Source organism: Cyprinus carpio, chromosome B19 (genome assembly GCF_018340385.1).
Source record: "Cyprinus carpio isolate SPL01 chromosome B19, ASM1834038v1, whole genome shotgun sequence".
Classification (NCBI taxonomy): domain Eukaryota; kingdom Metazoa; phylum Chordata; class Actinopteri; order Cypriniformes; family Cyprinidae; genus Cyprinus; species Cyprinus carpio.
The window spans coordinates 23088944-23112903 of record NC_056615.1 but is presented as its reverse complement, the minus strand read 5'-3'; the positions used below and the strand labels follow the sequence as shown (position 1 = coordinate 23112903).

Below are 23960 nucleotides of genomic sequence, written 5' to 3'. Positions count from 1 at the left end.
CCCAATGTTGCAGGGAATAGCTGCAAAAATCATGTGTAATATAATTCAACAACAATTTATTTTTCTTGAGTCTTAAAATAAGCATCCTGAAGCAGAAATTAGTTTAGGCTTTAAACAAGAAATTAAAAAAAAAAACGATTTGCTAATGTGGTGAGACAAAATAAACATGTTTCCTTTTTAAATTATGATTATTTTGTCTTTGCTGTGCATCTGAAGCATACTTTAGTTAGAGTTCTCTCTTTGAAAGATTTATTATCATATTTGCTTGTTCTACAATAGAAAGAAAATTGTTTTTGCAGTGCACTCAGGTTGCCAGAAACTTTGAAAATGAATGACCACCTGTCTTTGTGCAACTGCAGATCACTGTCAGCTTGAACAATCCTTCAGATGATGGTCCATTCCTCCATTATTGGATTGATTATAGCACTTCCCCTGACCAGTATTTATATATATATATATATATATATATATATATATATATATATATATATATATATATATATATATATATATATATGTAATACATAAAAATATAATTTTACAAAATAAAAAAGTGAATTATAAAATTTAAAAAAACATAAAAAAAGAAATAAATATTTAATAAAAATACATATTGGATTGATTATTACTATATAAAAATAAAATTATAATATAAATATAAATAAAATTAAAAAAATACCATTAAAACAAAATAAAATAAAATATATTTATTTATATTTATTTTGTTTAAACAAAAAAAAAAACAAATTGTCTTCATACAGCAGCAGTCTCAATGTGTATATTCTCAAACATGATTGCCAGAGGGATTCTTGCCCTTTATATACTGAGAAATGTACTACTCAGAAAAGAAAATCTCAACCTGCTCAATAACTGCTCAGCTCCTATGAACTGAAATCTCACCAACAGGTCAACTCAAATCTAACTTCTGCTAAAATTATTATGGACTTCAGCACAATGGACAGAGACGCACACAAAACTCCAGCACCATGGACAGAGACGCACACAAAACTCCAGCACCATGGACAGAGACACACACAAAACTTCAGCACCATGGACAGAGAAACCAAACCAGATACCCCTGCTCACTACAGACTGATGTAAGGAAGAAATAATCAGGTTTTACGAATTCGATGCAGGGAAAAAACGTGATTCAACAAAAAATATTTATAAGACTGAGAATAAGTATAAGTAAACAAGAGAATAAGTATAAGACTAATTCATCCATCAGCTTTATCCATCAGGCTGTCAGGAAGCTGAACTCGCTCCCGAACTCGCTCCCGAACTTGCCCCCCTGTCCCTCTTCTGCCCCAGGCACCACTGAACTATGAACCCCCCCCACCCAGATCCCACATCTCCAGGTCCTTCCACCCCCCCTCCCTCTAACATACGATGACACGCACCAGTCACTTTGTGCAGCATTGCTCACTACCTCATTCACCATGGAACTGACGTCATTCTGCCACCTCATCAGTCAGTTTAAATAAAATAACTGCTCTTGAGCCCTTTGTCACTTTAATCAGACTGAATAAGCTTTTTTTTATGCACTAAAAATCTTTTTATCTGCACTGTTTGTTCACTGGTTTGTTCATCTGCCATGTGCCTTGCGCTGCTTTTATTTAACTTTTTCTATTATGTCTTTTTTTACATTCCCTTATTGTATAGTTTTATCTTATATTTTATATTTGATCTAGATTTTTAGGCTCTACTGTTAGTGTTATCTGTATGCACCGGGGGTCTGAGAGTAACGCAATTTCGATTCTCTGTATGTATGTACTGTACATGTGGAAGAATTGACAATAAAGCAGACTTGACTTGACTAATTCACAATGAACCTGAATGTGGGCGGAGCATTCCAGTGTGATGTCATAATTAGAACCCAAGTAACCATTAAAACAGCACCACCCATAGCTAGTGTACTTACAAGTGTTCTACAGCAATCAATGCACTACGGCTCTAGAGCAGAGCATAAGCAAAAAAGTAAAGTGTGTGTAGGTCGAGGACAGAATTCCTACCTTGACGTGATTGAATTCGTTTTTGCTGGCATCACTGCCGACTGGTTTATTTTCAGTGCGTGGCTTTAGAACTTGCCGCAGCGGGCTGGAGACAGGCAGACCTGTTACGCTGATACCATCTGAAAGCACAAAACAACATACATTAGACATATGGCAAAACGTGAACACAGAGGCCTGAGAAACAGTGCAAGAGAAAAGAGAGATCACTATCTTCTGGGACTTATGTGAGGAGAGGACGCTATTATACAGCAATAATTCCTCACATTCAGAGGACGTGAACATCGCTCAAACGCTTCACTATCCATCTCTTTCTCCATCCGCCTTTCGATCTCTCAACGCATCTGTTTGTCGGCATTTAGCACTCAAGATAAAAATTAAAATCCATAACGTGACAGTTTGAAATATGATAAGGTGGAAAAACTTGGTAATAAATAAGGCGATGGAGTGCATGCGCCACAGTGACTCTCTGGAACACACTCAGGTGGATATATTTTATCTCTGCAGCGCATATGGATAACAGCATAAGCTTATAAACGCACACACAAATTCATTCAAGCGATAAACATTCTGGGTTATTTTTAGAAACGGGACATAAATATGACGAATGAGACTTTCATCAACACGGACTTAAATGGTCTGCAAGACTCCAAGAATATTAAAACACAAAACTAAAGAACACAAATCCTTAAATGTACGACATCCGTTGCAGAAGGGCCATGCGGTATATGAAATATACAAGATATATCTGCAATGATTTCACTGGTTATATAAAATTAACCAACATTGTTATGATACCCCATTACTCCATTTTACTAGGACATTACGTTTCTTATAGAGTGTGTCAGTATAATGTTGTGATTATTAAAACAGACATGTTTTAAAGATCTAATTTAAACTTTTGTACAATAAATGGTGTTGAGTTGGAAAGTGTGATTCATTTCTGCAAGTCAGTTCAAAATGATTAAACTCATAATAAATAAATACATTTATTAAAATATTTGCATCACACAAAAATGCTTACAAATGTCCTCGCATGCTTGTTATATTAAAGTCAATATGAAATCAAAATGTATCCAATATACTTATTTAATTAATGTTCCTCGTTCACATTTTAAAGGCCACTTTTCACGGAAAAGTGCCGAAACAAAATCCAACTTATTCTCATTAATTATCCTGTATCATTTGGAAATATGTTAGATTATTGTCAAAGTGCTAAAATTAAATTAAATGAATAAATAAATGAACAAATAAATAATTTTATATAGCACATTTAAAGATTAATAATAATAATAATAATAAATATTATACCAGTTTCAAAAGTTTTTAATAATAATAATATAAACAAAATAAAAAATAATTAAAACAAATTTAATTTATAAAGCGCTTCTAAAGCTTTAAGAATAATAATCATAATATTTTGTTAATAATAATAATAATAATAATAATAAGAATAATAAGAATAAATGTTTAAAGGTAGTGTCTCTATGTCTTAAAAAAATATTACTAAATAAAACAAACAAACACTTTTTGCATTGTCTGCCAAACAAAACGATTTCTCTAATTGAAGGTTTTTCTGCAGCAGACATTTCTGGATTTGACCTGCTTTGGCTCTGTCTGAGGGAAAAAAATGAGGGTAAATTGCAGCATTTGCCATGCACAGATTTCTCTCTGTATCTCATGCAGATGCTCCAATACACTCAGATGGGTTCTGACATACCACAGAGGAGGAAGAGCAGATGAGACGGCAGCTGAAAGGTGCATGTACAAAAATGCGGCTCATCACTATTTGAACAGAAACGAATGTCTGTAGAACAGAATGTGATTTTCAGTCATCTTTCAAATGCTGCCTCTCTGCTGCTTGGTAAAAGAGAGTCGTACGCAGCAGCTCACATCAGGACAGATCTGGTCAGTATTTGTGTTTTACCACCCGAGGGTTCTGAAAGGGAAGGAGAGGGTGTTCAATCACTTGGCACACAGAGAACTAACGGTCCTCATTACGAGTCCCACGGCCTCCGAAATGACATCACGTCCCTTCAAGAGTGTCTGACACAATATGTCGTAATGTCTGCTGCTAACTTTACAAGATGCAGACGCCCAGATACCAGGTGAGAGCAAACAGAGTGACATGAGGTAAGAGGAGGCGGACTTAAGAATGTCACACAAGCAGAAGAGGGCGGGGCTAAGATATATATACATATATAAATATGCTTGTTTTAATAATAATAATAATGAACAAAAAATACAAATATTAATGAAAAATAAATATAAAATATTATATAAATATTTTATACTACTACTACTACTACTACTAGTAATAATACAGGTCATAAAGATTTTTAATATGTATAATATTAATAATATTAACATAAAAACAACATTAATCTTTTATTATTAAAATGCACAAAAAAACTATTTTCATACAGTACTTTTAATGATTTAATAATAATACTAATATAAATAAATAATAAACATAATAATAATATAAAAAATAAAATACTTTATTAATATTAAAATAATAAATAAATATTTATATAGCACCTTTAATAGAAGTAATAATAATAATAATAATAATAATAATAATAATAATAATAATATATATATATATATATATATATATATATATATATATATATACACCACACACACACACACACACACACACACACACACACACACACACATATATATAGTGCCTTTAAAAGTCTAAAAGGTAGTCTAAAATAAAAATAAATACAAATAAATAAAAAACAAAACACAAAACAGCCAGTTGCCCAGCAAGGCAAGATTATTTTGGCATCTGGCTCTAGTAAGGGACTACAATGGGAATGTGATGATAGCCTGATTACAACAAATAATCAACACCTACTAGCATTGCATTATTGATTGTTTTTCTGTCATAATTAGATTTTACCTTTTCAATGTATACAAAAGAAATAGAGTCTAGGAGCTCAATATCAGCTCAAATGACCCACCTAATAAACATCCTGGACAGCTTATGTCTAACAGACCTCATTTACTCCCCCTGCTTAAGTAAAACACAGTGGGTCGCATTGAAAAACGCGGTGCTCAGCGCTTACCAGACGTTACCCAATGAGGCTAGCAAGTTCATCCCTATGAGGCGGCGTGACATCATCCACACCGGGGCTCTGCGGTCGGCTGACGTCCCGCATGAAGGGTAAACGTTTACCTCCAGCGGGCTCTCAGCAGGGGGAGACGTCCAGTTTAATGGAGCCGCTCTCCTCTCTCATTATGTTGTTCTTGCGCTGACATTTTAACATTCAGGCACTAATGTGTTTAGTCTGACTGTCTGGCCCTCGCGCTCTGCCGCTCTCTGACGGGGAGACGATTTATAGAGGACGGATGAATGAACGGAAGCGCGCGGCATGTTAAAGATACTCCCGTACGGACTGAACCCAACGGCCTCCTAAGAGACAGACAGAGCATTGCATCACAGTGATGACATCACTGCCATCACAGCCTGAGTTATGCTGACAGGAGAGATGGAGACAGACACTGAGAGACCGATAGAGACAAAAAAGGGCAAAGAAAAAGGGCTGAAGAGAACAGAGCCAAAGAAACAGAAAGGAAATGTACGGTGTGTTCAACTAACAAATGTTTTCCATAAGCCTATTCGTTTTAATGTATCAGTTTGATTAAACTCACTTGATTAAACAACTCATTCACTTATCAGCTGGTTAACAACAAATTTACTCAGTGAACCTTTAAAAATTATTTCTAAGAAAATAAATATTGCAGGCATGTGATCGGCTGAGGACGAAAAATAAGGGGAAAAAATGAGGATTGGTTCCCCATTCAATATAATGATAATAATAATAATAACAGTACTTATTTAAATTCTAGAAAAATTAAATATAAACTTATTTCAGTTGTAACAATACTATACTGCTGTAGTACTACTGAAAAATAAAAAGTATTTATTATTATTATTATTAATATTAATAATAATAATAAACAGCAAAAATATGGCAATAAATAGCAATAAATATGGCTGTCGTAAATTCTTTGCTTTCAAACGTTAAACTATAGTAATAACACTACTGCACTGTAAAATAAAAACCATTAAAATAAAATATTATTTAATAAAAAATAATAAACAAAATATTCTTATTTAAATTATATACATTAAATAAAAAAACTACTGCAATAATTGTAATTAAATTGTTATATACTATACTACTGTATGACTACTGTAAAATAAAGAAGAAGTACCTGTTATTATTATTATTAATAATAATTGTAATTATAATATTTATAATAATTACAATAATTTCAATATAATAATTATGGTTGTCTTAATTTCTTTGCTGTCAAACATTAAACTTTAGGGCTTTTATTTTGCCAGAGAAGCACTGGGAGACACTAAATATGTCGTCTAGCACATGTTGCATTTTCAAATGCAAGTTCCAAGTTTCCCCTTGGATTTACTTAATTCACGCAGCCCAGAAAAACTTGTACAGATATGTCTAAAATGTGTGTAAATATGTTGAACCTAGAAGTGGCTTCATGCAAAACATGCAACACCAAGGATGTCTTGCATCCCATTATGACATCACAATGGAGAGAAGGTTAAGCAGCCAATCAGAGATGAGGAAGTGCAACCTCAAACGTTTTGACATTTGAATGACTTGTTTTGATCTTTTTTAATCATTTCTACAGTTACAATCCACAATGATGAGAAAACCAATAGCAAACAGTGCTAATATTAATGCTAAATAACAGCAATTATGTATTTGCACTTGCGATAACATCAGCAGTGTTTACAATTCACTGCCCTCTACATGCTGCGCTAATAGGACAGGCTTTAAGCTGTCTTATCGGCCTAATCCATAGAAAATTATTATTTCAACAATAATGAAAACATTTTAGCAGCGTCTGAGGAGAGACCCAGGAGAGGAGAGAGGAAGGAAGGAGGCTGTTCATAGCGCACCTGTTTGTTATTCAAGCAGAAACGCAGCAGACAGACGCACTCCGCCGCTCGTCTGCTACAGTCTGCTCTCCTTGTGTCTCATTAATATTTACATGTGCTTACTAACAGACATGGAGAACCTGCAGGACATTTCCCATTCTCAGAGGTTGCTCTTTTGGGCTCAAAAGTGGTTGCAAATAATTTTTAATGACATTTTATACTTTATTGCAAGAGTTTCTTCTCTAATTCCTTTAAAAAATATACAAAAAAACTCAGTTGTTGATATTCAGTTAGAGAGAACATCTAATTTCCTTCCATCTTTTTCCTAAAGAAAGACCAAGTACTCAATCAAATTTGTAAAAATTTTAAATATTAACATGATAGGCCACACTTACATCAGTTTATAATTTGTATAATACAAGTCTCTTCTGATCACCAAGGCTGCACTTATTTGATCAAAAATACAGTAAAAACATTAATATTGTTAAATATTATTACCATTTAAAAAAGAAAACTTTTTCTGTTTCTGTTTGAATATTTTAAAATAATTATTTAATTTATTTAAAATATAGTTTAACAAGATATTTTTATAATGGTTAATATTTATTATTTTTATTGATATTTCATATTTTATTTTATATTAATTTATTATTTTTAATTATTTTTGTAACATTTTATATTAATTTATATTAATTTATACAGTGCATTATTATTATTATTATTTTTAATATTTATCATTAATACATTTTCAGCATCATTACTCCAATTTTCAGTTTTTAAACTGATTTAAACTGCACTTCAGTGCTGTTTAGGAGAAACAACTGTGATAACCGTGCTTTCTCCTTTTCAGTGCGTTTGAGAGGTAAAAAAAGAGGTTAGACAGGAAGAAAGAAGGTATAAGTGTAATAACCAGGAAACAGACAAAAGGACAAGATGTGAAGAGGAACTAGATATGAATCCAGAGAGGAAATAAGAGAGGGCAGAGGGTACGGAGAGCAGGTATTACAGGAGAGAGACAGCCGATGTCTCTGTAGAATGTGAAATGAGAGGGTACAGACACCATTTCAAATCACCTCGCTTGGATCAGATCTACCATAACAGGGCAAAGTGAATACTGCCTTTCTATCTATCAGAGAGCAATCAAGCCAGTCTTGATTATAGCGCGATGGCTCCGGTGATGCACTCTCAGAAATTGAGTGTAAATCGAATGGGACAAACCAGAACAGACCCCAATGATGTTGTTTTTGCGTGTCATGTGGATGTTTACCGTCGTTCAGGTCATTTAACAGGCTCTCCTGACCGGAGAAGTCCAGTTTGGCGCTTATGTTGACAGGGATGGAGACGGATTGACCGGATTTCAGAGGCAGATGGGACAGAGCGTCCTGCAGGTCCCAGGTCAAGAACTCCCCAAACAGCTTCTCTGTAAGACAGAAAAAGGGAAATATTTCATTACAGCTCTAAGGAATGAAATGAGCTGCAAATGTCAGTGACAAACAAGGATTTTAAACTAACAATAATAAAAGAAAAAATTACAATTGTTTACATTGCTGCCGCCTAAGGAGAAATGCAAGTGAGAGTTTGATCCCGGTGCGTAGCGAGAATCTTACAAACTCGCTCTCTCTGTTCATGTCGTCGTCTCTCTGTGTGAAGACACAAGAAACGGCTGTTCAAAGCTTCATTCAGATGCTAACAGCTCCCAAACCTCACTGAAGATGAATAATAGACAGAGGCCAAATAACGAAGTCGAATGAGTGCCGCACAACACGTCTGTGAACGTTTAAATGAGCGTCTGCCCTACAGACACACGATCCTCATGAATCACAGCTTTGGGGAAGTCCTCATGAATCACAGCTTTGGGGAAGTCGTGGCCTAATGGTTAGAGAGTCGGACTCCCAATCGAAGGGTTGTGAGTTCGAGTCTCGGGCCGGCAGGAATTGTGTGTGGGGGGAGTGCATGTACAGTTCTCTCTCCACCTTCAATACCATGACTTAGGTGCCCTTGAGCAAGGCATTGAACCCCCCAACTGCTCCCCGGGCGCTGCAGCATAAAAAAAATGGCTGCCCACTGCTCCGGGTGTGTGTTCACAGTGTGTGTGTGTGTTCACTGCTCTGTGTGTGTGCACTTCGGATGGGTTAAATGCAGAGCACGAATTCTGAGTATGGGTCACCATACTTGGCTGAATGTCACTTTCACTTTCACTTTCACTCACTTCACTTTTCACTTTTCACTTTGATTTTCATTTCCACATGAAAGACTGAAGAACGCATGAATAAGATGCTGCATTACAATGGCAGTCATCAGACATTCAGGAAAACACTCAACTCGCTTAATCTCGTATTAACACCTGCCACCTGTTTATCTGAGGCCTGGCGAAGAGTTTGACCATTTCTGAGTGAACAAAACTGATGCTTATTTTCACTTAATCTGATTGATAACCTCTGGTGTCTATTTGCAGTGATCCAATTTGGTCTAAACTCTTGGGTTTACAAACCCAAAACCTTGATTTAGTCACAAAAGAGTGTCTGAAGTCAGATTCCACTTAGAGTCCAACTTAACCTGTATGAGCTCCTATTTGAATATATATGAAATGCTTCTTTAAGAATTTTTTTCTGGGTAACAATATTCAGCATTGCACCAATCGCTATAAATCTGCTGTTTTAGCATTTTAATTCTCAGTGTCTGCTCTTCCCCACAGCGGTTATCTATTCCAGCTGTCTCTCGAGAGCCGTGATCTTCTCTTCAGAACAACACGGATGGAAATAAACAACCCAGACAGATGTTAAACCCTGTTCCGCAACAACACGCTCCCGGGCCTGCGAGCCATCATCCTGGAGGGCTTCTTCCTGGCAGCGGTCCTGAACGGATCAGAACGGCAGACTACATCCAACCCGAGCGCACACGCCTGCCAACGCTACAATCCTTTTTTTTTCTTTTTTTTTTGGAGCTCTTAAACCACGAGTTTAATCTCCAAAGTCTCTGCAAAAGGCAAAATTTACAATTAGCATGCTGCTAATGAGGCCTATAGAGCTAAGTTAATAACAAAAAATAGAGCATGGATTTTTTTTTTTCTAGTGTTTTTATCTAGATTGAATTTTAATTTCCCAAACATATTAGCATATAAACAGCGATTTCATACAGTCTCGGTTTCAGGCGGCGTGTTGACAGACCGTTCATGGATCATCTGAAGCATATTGTGCATAATACTGGAGCTTTCCAAAATCATAATCTCAGATTGGCTAGCTTTACGTGATTTAGGGGAATCTTTTTCAACCTTTTTATGTTTATCTCCCAGTTTCTGTGAGTCACCAAACAGAAAAACAGTCACGCTTGCTTTTTGTTCCCAAGCTGCCAAGATGAGCGCTTCCAAGGCATTGAATCTTTGAAAGATATTCAAAAGTTGAGACTTTCAATAAGGAAAAAAAAGTCTGGCTACATGAAACTAATTTTCATATATACTACAGTCTGAAAATAGCCTCTGTGTACAATTAAATTATTCAAAATTACAATCAAATGTCATAAAACTCTAACTCAAAAGCTGAGGAGAGGCCCACAGCTCAAGCTCTCCTTACTAATTTGTTGGGGACGCAAATATTCAATAATTCATAATTCTATGCGAGTGAAAGCTAAAAACAGCGTGTAGACGGGTGAGTCGGCTTTATAAACAGCTGAGCAGTGACCATAATTCACCACGGTACGGCTGGGATTGAAACGCCGTTGCTAGGAGACACAGAGCTGCCGATGGCAGTGACTTCTGCAGACTCATGTGTTAACAGAGACGACAAACAAGACACTGACCGGCACATTTCTGGAGATTTTTAACATTTCTGAGAAATTTGTGGCTTCTGTACTGAAAACATACAGTAATTGGAAACCTTGTGTGTTCATTCTACAAGCATTGATGACATAAAAACATTTTAAGTGCACATATAATCTTAGCCGAGTTTTTTATTTGAGTTTTCCATGACTATATTCAACTCTATCTCTGACCTTCACATCTGTTTTTGCTACTGGAATGATTAAAATTAAAAACTGGATGTAAACCTTCTTTAATCACAAACACAAATAAACAGATAAATGTATAGATAAAACGAAAGAACAATGGATTGATAGACAGAAGAATGGACAGTGGGATGGATGGATGGATGGATGGATGGATGGATGGATGGATGGATGGATGGATGGATGGATGGATGGATGGATGGATGGATGGATGGATGGATGGATGGATGGATGGATGGATGGATGGATGGATGGATGGATGGTATATATTAGTACGACACACAAATACAGTGTTATGCTTGTTAAAATGATCTAATAAAAGCTGCTTGTTTTGACCTAAACACAGATCTACAGCCATATGACTGAAGATACTGAGGGCTTTAAATCAAGTTCTGGACGTAAGGAGGGATAGATAAACCAACAGCACTGAGCATGATTTCACAAATTATTCAAATGTTTCGTCACTGTCAGACTAAGGTAAAACTTTGATAACAGCCCTCAGATCACATCTCACTACAGAGAGAAGCAAATATAAAACACACAGTGAAAAGAGCAGGAGAGTGTGTGAGAGACACATGAAGGATGATAATAATCCTCCATCAGCATGAAGAAAACTGAATAACACATTATTACTGCAACACCGTCCTCTTTCTGATACACTGCCTTTATCTGCCCTACACCTCCAGCATGAGAATGGCTCTACAGCTCCTGCGCTGGATTCAGATTCCTCCTCTTCTCATTCTCTCCAAACACCTCTGAAATTAATTCAGCCCAAACCACTTCAACAGACTCCACTCAAAGTCTGTGTGATAATTCCAGCCTTAGGTGTGCCATCTATTGTATACACTTTATAATAAATGGAATCTTAAAGTGTGAAAATCTCCATTTGGATTGCATTGACAATGTTTGCCATTTAAAGAGTGATGGTGAGTGGGCCAAGTTAATATTTATATTTTTCATGCCTTGCAATTTAAAACCACATTGTTTATTCTGCCACAAAGTGGAAGCGCATAAAATCCCAAAGCATTACAATTCAGATAAAAAGAGAACGGAAAGAACTGAGAGGTAACTGTATTGACTTTGCTCCATCGAGATGTAGTAATGAATATTTTAAAGACATCACTCTTAAAACAAAGCGTAATCTACAGATGTGCTCAAGAAATTTGTTGGAATATTTAAAGACACAAAGCAAACATTTACAGCACTTGAAAAGCTCTTTTAGTAGGACAACCTTACAAACTACTCACTAGTAAATCCAGTCATTTATTTTTAGTTTTTAAACTATTTTAATTATTTTCATTTTAGGTCAGAAGTATACAGTGGAGACAATGGAAAGTCTAAACGGACAATATTTATATATTTTGATTATATATTTTTATATTTTTTTGTAATGTTTAAGGATGGATTTTTTTTTATATTTGTATTATTAGTAATACAATTTTAGTTCAAATAATATTTAAAAATTAAACAAATTTAAATAATTAAATATTTACTTTATATAAATTGTACAAATTTCTTGCAACATTTCTGAATGTATTTAATATAAAAATAAAATTAAAATATCACTTAAGTTGTAATAATTTAGAGAAATAAAAAATAAAATAAATAACAGAAAACAACCTATTTAAAACAGAAATGATTTAAAATAGGCTATACAATACTTCAATATTTCAAAGGATGGCAGTATTTAAGGTCTAAAGCCACATTCACACCAAGAATGATAACTTTAAAGATAACTATAAAGATAATGATATTAGCATCCACACCAGCAAACGATTTTGTCTGTAAGTGTACGCTCGTCTGCTGTTTTAAATTCTCGAGCTCGTTATAGCAGGATTGATTATGATTGGCTGTCAAGGTTTTTATCATTCATCAGCTGACAGAAAAAAACGTTCTGAAAGTGATTCCAATGATATCATTTCTTTGTGCCTTTGTCATTATAGCTGTAGTGTGGACTCTGCTATTCTTAATTTTGAGAACGATTTTTAGAACTATATCTTTATCGTTATCTTGCTTGGTGTGAACGGGCCTTAAGACCACAACATCCAATATCTGTCTTAAAAAATAAAATAAAATAAAAAATACTTCAAAATTATTTATTTATTTGTTTTGCTGCTTTGCAAGTGCTGTAATTTCCGTTAGAAAATGCAGATCCAGAGCCATGCTGTGTGTGCAAGTGAAAGCAGCACAGCGTCATTCATTTGAACACTCCCCATTGGTATAGAAAAATAAAAAAAGACACGAAAAGCAACACACATACACACAGCAGCACACAAGTCGTCTGCCTGGTTAGACAATGAAAGGTCACTGCTTCAGCCATGAGATTCTCACGGAGAGCTGGACACAGTTTGATGCTTCCGATGCATTCCTCAATACAATACAGAATCACATACAAATACAAATCTTATTCATATTTCACCACAATTACACTTTAAATGAATGTGAACGGGGTTCGCCTGTTCAAAAGTCACCAACAAACACAAGAATGTGATAGATGGATTCCAGAGAATTGTTATGCAGTTTTGAAGGAGTTGTAAACAATTGCTCTAGTGTTCCACTTGGGTATTCTGGGTGGACAAAAGAGTCCAACAGACTTTTGCATTTCGAGCTTAAGCCAGTTTTTCGATTTAAGGTGAAAATCAAGGTCTAATCAGAATTAACTGATACTTGGGGTGAGGGGTTTGCTCAAATGGCCTTTAGTTATAAAACCGTTTCATTGCATAATATTGCACCATATCTCATACACGGCGAATGTCATCGTCAAAGAAAAAAGCATCATCGCTAACTTCAAAAAAGTCTGACAGCTGATGTAATCTGACATCCATCAATCACAGCCTGATATCAAACAGACTGCGATGACCAAGGTCATAAATTATACATCTATATGTTGAAAAAAGACACAGCCAGGCCAACGCTGAACACCATCTGGAGTCAGAGAGAAAGACAGGTAGAAAGACTGATAGCTGCAGAGAAAGAGAAAGAGAAAGAGAGATGTCAAAAATGTGTAGAGATCAGAGATGGAAAAATGAATCACGGAGAAACACAAACACAGACAGAATCAGGTGTTTCTATCCATCTCTATTTATCTACATCTCTCTAACCATCATATAAAACCTTCAAACAACAAGACTTCACATTTTGTTTTTAAACTTTCAAGCTGTGCCTTGACCAATTTTCCATTTCTACTATAAAAAAAAAAAAAAAAAAAAAAAAAAAAAAAAAAAAAAAACACATTTTGCAGTATGAAATTCAATTAATTTGTGCTTCCCTGTGTTAAATTATAATTGCTCATAATCTGTGTAAAGCTGTATGAGGTCAAAGTTGCTGCAACAGTTTTCAGATGTCTGAACCAAAAAGAAGAGAATAAAAAATAAAAAGATTTTTAAGAGCACGGATTTCCTAATGGATAGTCAAAAGATGAACTTCTTCATTACTAGGAAAGTACATATTTCTTCTGCAAGGTATAAGAATGCAAGTTTAACAACCAATGTTTTCAATATGGAAGCATAATTGAGTTTAAGGATGCTGGTATCTCTGCCCTCTGTTGGCTGAGGAAGAAACTGTAGCGTGCGTGTGTTTGTACACAGATGTCTCATCAGAGCGCTCTCTGCTCATATTTTATTCATTGTTTGCTTGTGCGGGCTACAGGAGACCATGCTGCAGACAAGCCAAAACAACCGCTGTGTGTGTGAGAGAGAGAGTGTGTTTCAAAGGTGCTGCAGCCGACACCCACCAATCTAAACCCCACGGCTCATTCTGTGTGTGTGTGATTCGGAGTTCATGGTGACCTCGGCTGCTCCTCGTGGGCCTCCATCCTTTAGTTAAGACATGCTGCCATCTGCTCTTTCTACATCAGTCACTGGCCTTTATCCAAAACCACCCACAAACATCAGAAATCCAAATCTTCTCCATCCAGAACCTCTCACACGTCTGGAGATCAACAGAATCTTTCCAAGAATTCCAAAATCCTTGCACAAATATTCCAGAGCTTCTTGGTATGTTTGAAAATCTCACGCTGACTTCAAATTCCAAAGACATTCTTTGACAGCTTTTAACTTCAGAATGAGAAGGATTCACATTATAACAGATATTTCATTCTTCCTTTTCATCGCAAAGGAAGGTTTCGAGAAATATTATGAAAATAAATTAAATTAAAATAAAATAGAATAATTTATTAAAAATTTATTTAAAAAATTATACAAAATAAAATTTTACTAAAATATAAAAATGAAACCAGATATAGATATAAAATAAAACTAATAAAATATAAAAAGGAAAAAATAGAATAAAATGCAATTAAAAAAAACTAAACTAAATATGATAGAGTAAGATAAAATAAAATAAAAATTAGAAAATTACTAAAAAAAAAAAGATAAATGTTTTGTCACACACAAACTGGCTAAAATGATAGGTAAACTTATTGCTACTTTTTATATACACAACGTATAATTTTACGATACAGTTTTAACAATTCTACTGCTGTCTTGCATTATTACACATTAATGTTGTGATTATTTTCCTCCATTTTATAGTCTCAATAAAATAGCTAGATCAAGCAATCAGACACAATGTCATCATAAAACTAATAACTGTACTTCAGTAAAATAACTTTTACTGGTCTAGGAGGAAAAAGCAGGCAGCATCAACAAATATCACGGGTGACATTTAAAACATGGACGTCACTGCTTCAGAAGACACTCTTACGTATTCCAGTAGTAAAAATAGCCTGAACCATGCTGAAGAAACGTAAAATATATGTTACACATTCAGTTAGCAAAGCCTCCACATCTCAGGGGGTCACAACTTGATGATAAATGCAGTTTTATCCTCAGAAAACAAGAATGAATAGGAACCAGAAGCGATATTCTGACGATTGTTGTGACTCTAATGGCTTCCATCCATTTGGCTAAGATTATGAAAGCACTTGGACCACAATAACAATAAGAACAGTGAGAGCTTTTTATCCTAACAGTAGCTCTGTTCCCATGTATTACAGTACTGCTGGGTAATTAGAAGCCCTAATTGGACCATCCACCGCTACATGCTGGTTGAGCCCCCGAAGGCAGCGCGTGCATCGCACAGAAGAGTTATTACAAGAAAATCTGTGTATGCGCATGGATGGAGAGTGCACAGAAAAGCTCCCCAGGCTCTTCTGGAATCCTTTCAGAGTCTTTCGAAACACTCCAGAGTCTTCTAAAGCCTTTACGGAGCTCCGTACCATTCTGTAGTGCACTGTGGGGTGGTGTAGCGGTTAGAGGATTCGTTTAGCCAACAATGAAAACACTCATTCATGCACGCACATACTGAAAGTTGGCATATTGCAATTAGTGATTAGACATGAGAGAACCATGGGGCCTAAATTGTATGTAAATGCAGCCTTAATTGCAAAATTGTCCTTCTTGGATGGTATCAGCGCTGGCAACCGCAAGGAAATGGGCTATTTGTGCTTTTGAGAAATACATTTAACCCTAGGTTATGTGAAAGTCAGAAATCAGAATAATTAAGATTTTTTAATGTTCAAAACCTTATATGCTCACCAAAACCACAGTAAAAACCACTATACTGTAAAACAGTATTACAATTTAAAATAAATGTTTTCTATTCAAATCTTTTAAAATTTCATTTATTTCTGCGATACAAAGCCGAATTTTCAGCATCATAACTAAAGTCTTTAGTGTCACATGATCCTTCAGAAATTTGAAAGATTTCTTATTATTATCAGTGAACTTGAATATCAATATATATTTGTGGAAACCTTGATACACTACCATTCAAAAGTTTGAGTAATATTCAAAAATAAATACAAACTTTGATTCAGCAAGGATGCACTAAATTGATCAAAAATGGCAGTAAAACATTTATAATGTTAATTAAGATTTCCATTTCAAATACATGCTGTAATTCTATTTATCAATCCTGAAAAAACTGTATAAGGGTTTTCACAAAAATATTAATCCGCAAAAACTGTTAACTGAGCAGCAAATCGGCATATTAGAATGATTTCTGAAGGATCATGTGACACTGAAGACTGGAGAAATTATGCTGAAAATTCAATGACATAAATGACATTTCAAAATGTTTTAAAATGTAGTTATCTAAGATTGTAATATTCTTTCATGATATCACTATTTTTTCTATTTTTCTATTTTTGTAGTGAGCATAAGTAAAATAAACTAATTTTTAAAACTGTAATTATTCAAAATTGTTGACCGACAATATAAAAAGAGCTCTACAATCTAAGAACTTCACAAATCCAAAAAAACATTAGTCAGCATCCTGATGCTCCAGGGAATTTAGGCTAGCCAGAAGAGTAGTAGTGTTTAAGCTAACTGAAGCGTCTAGCAATCTGTTTTAATTAAGAGTGCTGGCAGGAGCTAGAGGGCCATGCAGCGTTCAAAGCTTCCTTTAGCCCACAGAGAGCTGCCATCTGATCTACTGCCTCAATCATGACCCAGCATTTCACCAGGGAACTGAATGTAGTGCAGAAATGCAAGTACAACCCGGGTCATGTCTGGAGTATTTGTGGTGGCTCAAAACCCACTTAGACCTCAAGAAACCATCAGACTGACATGTAAAGCATGTAAAGAAGTTATTTCTTCTGGTCTCAAATGTTTGGACGGTAGTTTATGAAATAGTCTTAAAAGGAAACCTTTTTTTGCCCCTTTTTACAATATGTGATAAGTCTCAGGTGTCCCCAGAATGTGTATGTGAAGCTCAGGTCAAAATACCCCACAGATCATTTATTATATCATTCTGAAAATGCCTGTTTTGATTGTAAGCAGAAACACGTTGTTTTCGTGCATGTCTCTTTAAATGCAAATGAGCTTCTGCTCCCCGCCCCCTTTTTCAGTATAGGGCTGTGCCTTTACAGCTCTTACCTCACTCGGCTACAAAACATCTGTTCGGTTTTGATTATCATCTCTCTCCCGCTGAAATCATGCACTTTAAACCATATTAGTTTAAAATTCTCATAGACAGTTTTCTGAGCACATAAATAAGAAGCAGGCACACAGAAAGTGGCTGTCACACGCCTTGTGAGTACTAAACGAAGTTCTCTTTCATGTCTTATTGCACTTAAACTGTCAAATACACACAAGTTTATGTTAAAAACACAAGTTACAAAAACAGTTGGTTATGTCTCTGAAGGTAAACAGCTGGGAAAGAAAGTGCAGGTTTCTATTAGATCTGTGTGGCAACAGCGTAATATACAGTAAATAAATGTATAAATAAACTGCTCTCTTGTCTCCTCTGAGCTTAGTTACTAAAATAAATAAAATAAAACTGTGGCTGAATGCTGAGGGCACTAACCTGGCTCACTTTAGCAAACTATGCACTAGAGTTATATAGTGCCCTCTAAAAGTTTGTCAGTGCCCTAGGCAAAGTGGGGTTTTGGACAATATTGGCACAAATCCTGCCGCTAAAAAAGTAATTTTAGCAATAATACTGAGCATTAATACTGATTTTAATTTAGATTACATAAAAAATGTTAATCTATACACATCACAATCAGACTGTGATGCCTGATTACTGGATTAAATGTGACCCAGGATTTGTTTTTTAAGGATTATTGGATCAGCACATAATTATAGCTTTAATAATTGAGTGCCAAATAAAGTTAGTAAAGAACCAATCAAAACACTGTTTTGAGATGCTTTAGAAACTTTATTCTCAATACATTTTCATTACTACATGTTTACCTAGTGAGCAAATCACCACTTTTCGCTTCAACCCTTTTAAGGGTACAGTATGCTATGTCATACTGTAATTATGCACTATTGGATCTCCCTACTTAACAGAGAATTAGTGTACACACTAATTAAGGCAACATTATAGTATATACTCCTTATCATACTTAAGTGACTCCAGTAAATACTTTCTTAAGAGGACAATATGGTGCACTATTTCACACTTTCAAGCATATATCTTAGTGTTTACTGCAGTGCATATGGTAATATTTTAGGTTCAATAATAAGGTTAAATTTACCAAAATTAATGCAGTAGCTAATAAAACAAGTTCATGCATTATTAATAAAAGCATTAATTAACAATAGTAGAAAATTTATAAATCAACATTAGCCCAGATTAATAAATGCATAAATAAAAAATACATGCATAAATACATGCATCAATAAATCAACAAATGCATGTGTAAATGCATAACTACATGCATGCATAAATAAATGAATAGATACATAGATCACTGTTAGTTAACAATAAATAGTAGCATATTTATGAATTAACCTTAACCTAAATTAATAAACGCATAAAAAATAAACAATTAATACATGCATCAATAAATTAACAAATGCATAAATCAATGTCTAAATGTATAAATAAAAGAATATCTAAATGAATAACTAACTAAACAGTCACTGTTAGTTATGAATAGTACAATATTTATGAATTAATATTAACCCAGAGTAATAAATGCATAAATTAAAAAGATTCATGAATACATGCATCAATTAATCAACAAATGCATGTGTTAATGCATAACTAAACAAACAAACAAACAGATCTCTGTTTATTTCTCTGTTAGTTCATGACCTAATGCGTTAACCGACTGAAACTTATAAAGCATTACCATGAATATTCTATTTGATTAGGATGAAGCAAGATGAGATAAGATGAAGCAAAACATTCTCAATAGAAAACAGCAGAAGACACCTGAAAATGAAATCAACAGGAAGCAAGAACACAAGGAGCTACCTAAAGAGCAGCACTGTGCCTGAACATCATTGAGATGGAAAGAGACAAAACTGCAGGTGATTCACAGATCTGCTCACCGAAGCCAGGTCTCGACCACACACACAGCAGGTCAACAGGCGTGTGTTTTTGACAGCGCGACAGAATGCCAATCATAAAAGCGACGGCTAAAAAGGGAACTGAAGTGCACGTCCTTGTGTCTCCACCGGAGTGGAATGAACTTCAGTCAAGCTGTATCACATCACATTGCAGATAGGCCCGTCCCAGAGAGACTGACTGCATGCTGAGCTTATGGAAGATAAAGTCTGACAGTGGGATTTATGATTGCGTCCCGCACTGCAGTTTTGATACGTGTAGGAAGACAGGACAATGTAGAAAGCTAAATCAGGTTCTAAGTTTTGAGGCCAGGGCCGAAACAGGAAAACTCCAGCTAAAGTAATTACTGAAGTTAACTAACAAAAGAAAATGCTGGTGCATTCCTCACAAAGACAGGAAAATGTTTTCTTCCAACACTACAAAGACCTGAGAAATATCATTTTTCATTTGGAACATGCTGTCAGGGGTGAAATATAGCAGCGGCGCTGCATATGGGTGCAGGTATGGAGGTTTCTGTATCAGGTGGCATAAATAAAGACTGCTGTGGGCGGCACAGGATGCGGTCCATCCCCATATCTCATTCCTCAGCTTTCTGTTCAGACATATTCAATGTCAAATACAGCACCCGTTTCTGGCTCTACCTGCGACGGAGGAAAGCGAGAGCGTGTGTGTTCCTGTGCCTTCAGGCTGCCTGGGAAACAAGCTGGGGTTGCTGTTGAGCGCTCATGTAGCTGTAGAGACTCACTAGAGGATGGAGAAACAAGAGAGAAGGTGAGAGAGAAAGAAACGTGGTAAAGACGAGTCCAGAAGCTGCCGAGTCTGATGGTTTCTGTCACAGTGGCCCTCTCTTAAGCAGCGAGAACATGGACAGATCCGCTCACTAAATGTGTCTGGTGAAAGACAGACTCTAAGGGCATTTTCACATCACATTTTTCCTGGAAATACTTCAGAAATCCGATCTGGTGTGCGGTATTTTCTGTCGGCTGTTTAGAAACTGAACTAGCGAGGTCTGATTTCTTTTAAAGGTGTGATGACATGAGAAATCAAATTTGCCTGGATCTTTTGGCATATAAGAGGTCTTTGTACCACTAAAACATCCTGGAATTTTTATAGCTTAAGACGTCCTCATTATAAACCTGATTTAAATCAAGCTCTAAAACGGTTTGAATTGGATCCTATGGGATGACGTCATTAAGCACCAGTCGTTTGCATAAACTCCGCCTCCTGAGCTACACATCGATATAGGCCCCACCCAACAGTGTTCAGTCCCTTATGGCTGCCTCTTGATCGCACTGAATGCAAGTGTCGCATCAAAAAATAAATAAATAGAAATTACAATCACTGCCGCTATCTTGTCTACACTGGATACAGTATACAGTCCACATGCTCAAGTCTGTCGTCAGGACAAATGGAGTGAAAAAACTTTAACTTTGACGTGTTTGGATTAAATAGCTTATTCATGTCTTTTTTACAGATAATGGCATCTCGGATTGTGTTTTGTTTTGTAAATGAGGCACAGTGTCATGGAGAGTTCACAAAAAGTTCATGTTGAGAGATGAAGTATTACTAGATCTGACTGCAGCTGCATCACACTGTAAGTAAATGATTTCATATTGCTTTGTCTGGAAATTACCGTTTTATTTTGATTATGTTGTCAAAACACTCATGATTCTGCATGACTTGGCTTGTGATTTAGCCTAAAACAGTTTGCAATTCACTTTGAATCCATTCGTGACGTAATCCATTGTGAATTAATTTGTGGTTCAGCCCTAACTGTTTCATGGTTCAGTCTGAGACTACCTGTGACTATCAGTTTGTAGTTCATTCTGAATTGCTCATGATTAAGTCCAAACTGTTTTGTGGTTCTGCCTGAATAGCTTGTTGTTCAGCCCAAATCACTTTGTTATTCAACCACAATCAATTCAAGATTCCAAGTCAGATCGCAATTCAGACTGAAACTGTTTGTGATTCATGGTTATTTCTGAAATAGTTTGCAGTTTAGATTAATTCATGAATGTGAATCATTTGGACAGTTCACCCACTGACTCCCTCTGTAACACTGCTTTTAGAATCAAATCTGCTGGTGTCTGATTTGTGAATGAATAATTATTTTGAGACTGTTCTTTTAAATAAATTAAACATGTTAAATGTTTAAGTTAAACGTAACCAAGTGGGTCTGAATCAGTTTTTGAATTAATTTGATGTTGATTAATTAAATCATTGTGATTCAGTCCAAAAGTTGTTTGTGTATCAGTCTGAATCAGTTTGCAATTTAGCCTAAATCAGCGTGAGAATCAGTCTGAAGTTGTTTGAGATCTGAACAATTAGCTGTTCAGTCTGAATCAATTCAACAGTTCATTCACAAACTTTAGTAAGTTTAGCACCTGCAGGAACGACTCTGTACTGCAGGTAAAAGTCATTTTCTTGTAAAAGTCAAAAGAGTGTCACAACCAAACACAAAAACATATATATCAAAACATGTAAAAACAACCTAAGAGGCTTTATGTGCTGCCCACTGGAGAGGTTTTTGGAGCATTGTTCTTTAATGATTACAAAATCCAGACAGACACACATTATAATTGTGGATGTTTGAGACTTGTGTTTGTTGGCTGTTGATGAGCTCACAAGTCCAGACCTGTAGGCTCATCAAGGAAGAAAACACCATTAGCTTCATGCCTCAATAAAGAATCACTTTAATTTCCACATGAGGGTCATTTGCCACGGGGACAATTTGCTCCGGAAATACGAGAGAAAAAGAGAGAGCGAGAACAGAAAGAAACATAAAGACTACTGTAAGTGCATGTAGGGCTGAAGTGACCTTATGAGAATTTAATCATGGTCGCCGTGCCCAGAACTATATTCTTTAATTAAACCACAGCAGCTCCTCGCTTCTCATTTCCTGTCTACATCCACTTCCTCTTCTCCATCCCTCTATTGCTTCCCTAACTTTTGACTGAAATGAGCTTTTGAGCCCCTAAAGATGTTGTTAAGCCAATGAAAAGATACAGAAATTAGCACAAATATAGATAACACATACAAATACTGTGTAAAATAGTCCATTTTTATTTTTATTAAACCATTTTTATCAATGCATTTCACTATTAAATATATATTTAAAAATTAAATAAATTATTAAATATATTTTGAAGCGCCTTAACGATAATATAATATAATATAATATAATATAATATAATATAATATAATATAATATAATATAATATAATATAATATAATATAATATAATATAATATAATATAATATAATATAGTATATTTTTATTTGATGCCATGTCAGCATCTTAGGATATTTTCATGTCAAAAACAATAAAAGAAATTAAAAAAATACAAGTAAACCAGCAAACAAACACAAGTTACATTACACAAGATTTTTTTACAGTAACATGATAAAAAATTCTAACAGTTTTCTGGCAAAATTATACTATACTCTTTAAGTGAGTTTATAATGTAATATAATATGATGTTTAAAAAAAGGTTTATTTTGGGGATAGGCATTTGGTAGCTCATTGGAAGTATATTTAATTATATAAATTTGTATACATAATAATAACTGAAGTTCCTGCATCCTAAGAGACTAAGTATTTTTCAAATTTAAAAATGTTTAGTTATAAAACCCAAGATGTGAAACAGACAGGTGAGCTAGTTAGTGTCTGGAGATCCTGGTTTATGCACAGCAGAGACAGCAAGTGCTTTGACATTTCCAGATCCAAATGGGACACGATTCATGGATATTCTTTCTCTCTCCTGGTTTCTTTTCCTTTGGCCATGTCAACAGTTAGTAGGAAACTAGACATGATATTTATAGTTCTACTGCAGCCTTCAGGAAATCTTCTCACTGTCTCTCTCTCTCGTTCGCTCACTCTACTCTTGGGCTTTTCAACTCTCAAAAGAGAGAGACGATATACAAACAAATGTGTGTGTGCGTGTGTGTGTGTGTGTGTGTGTGTGAACTCGCCCTCAGGATGTTTTGAAAAATCATGCCATGCAATATTCAACTGAGTGAGTAAACCTCTATAGGGATGCATCCAATCCATATCTTTCAGCATTAATAACCAGCTAAATGCAGTTCAAATGCATTTCTTGACTCATCGCAAACCACACAGGTGTTTTGTCAGGTGCGAACAAATGCATTTGATTTAAGCAATTAAAAACAACTCAAAATGGGCGATTCTTGGCCAGAATAATCTACAAAGTGGACTAGAC

The 23960-nt window shown here is 35.3% G+C and overlaps 1 protein-coding gene across 1 annotated transcript in view; it reads right to left on the bottom strand.

Moving 5' to 3' along the window:
* The window catches only part of LOC109069068 (trafficking protein particle complex subunit 9-like), a 188973-nt gene that overhangs the window by 89603 nt on the left and 75410 nt on the right, over window positions 1-23960 (bottom strand). The window contains 2 exon segments of the mRNA XM_042745691.1: window positions 2013-2131; window positions 8207-8359. Of these exon segments, the coding sequence (XP_042601625.1) occupies window positions 2013-2131; window positions 8207-8359 (272 nt within the window).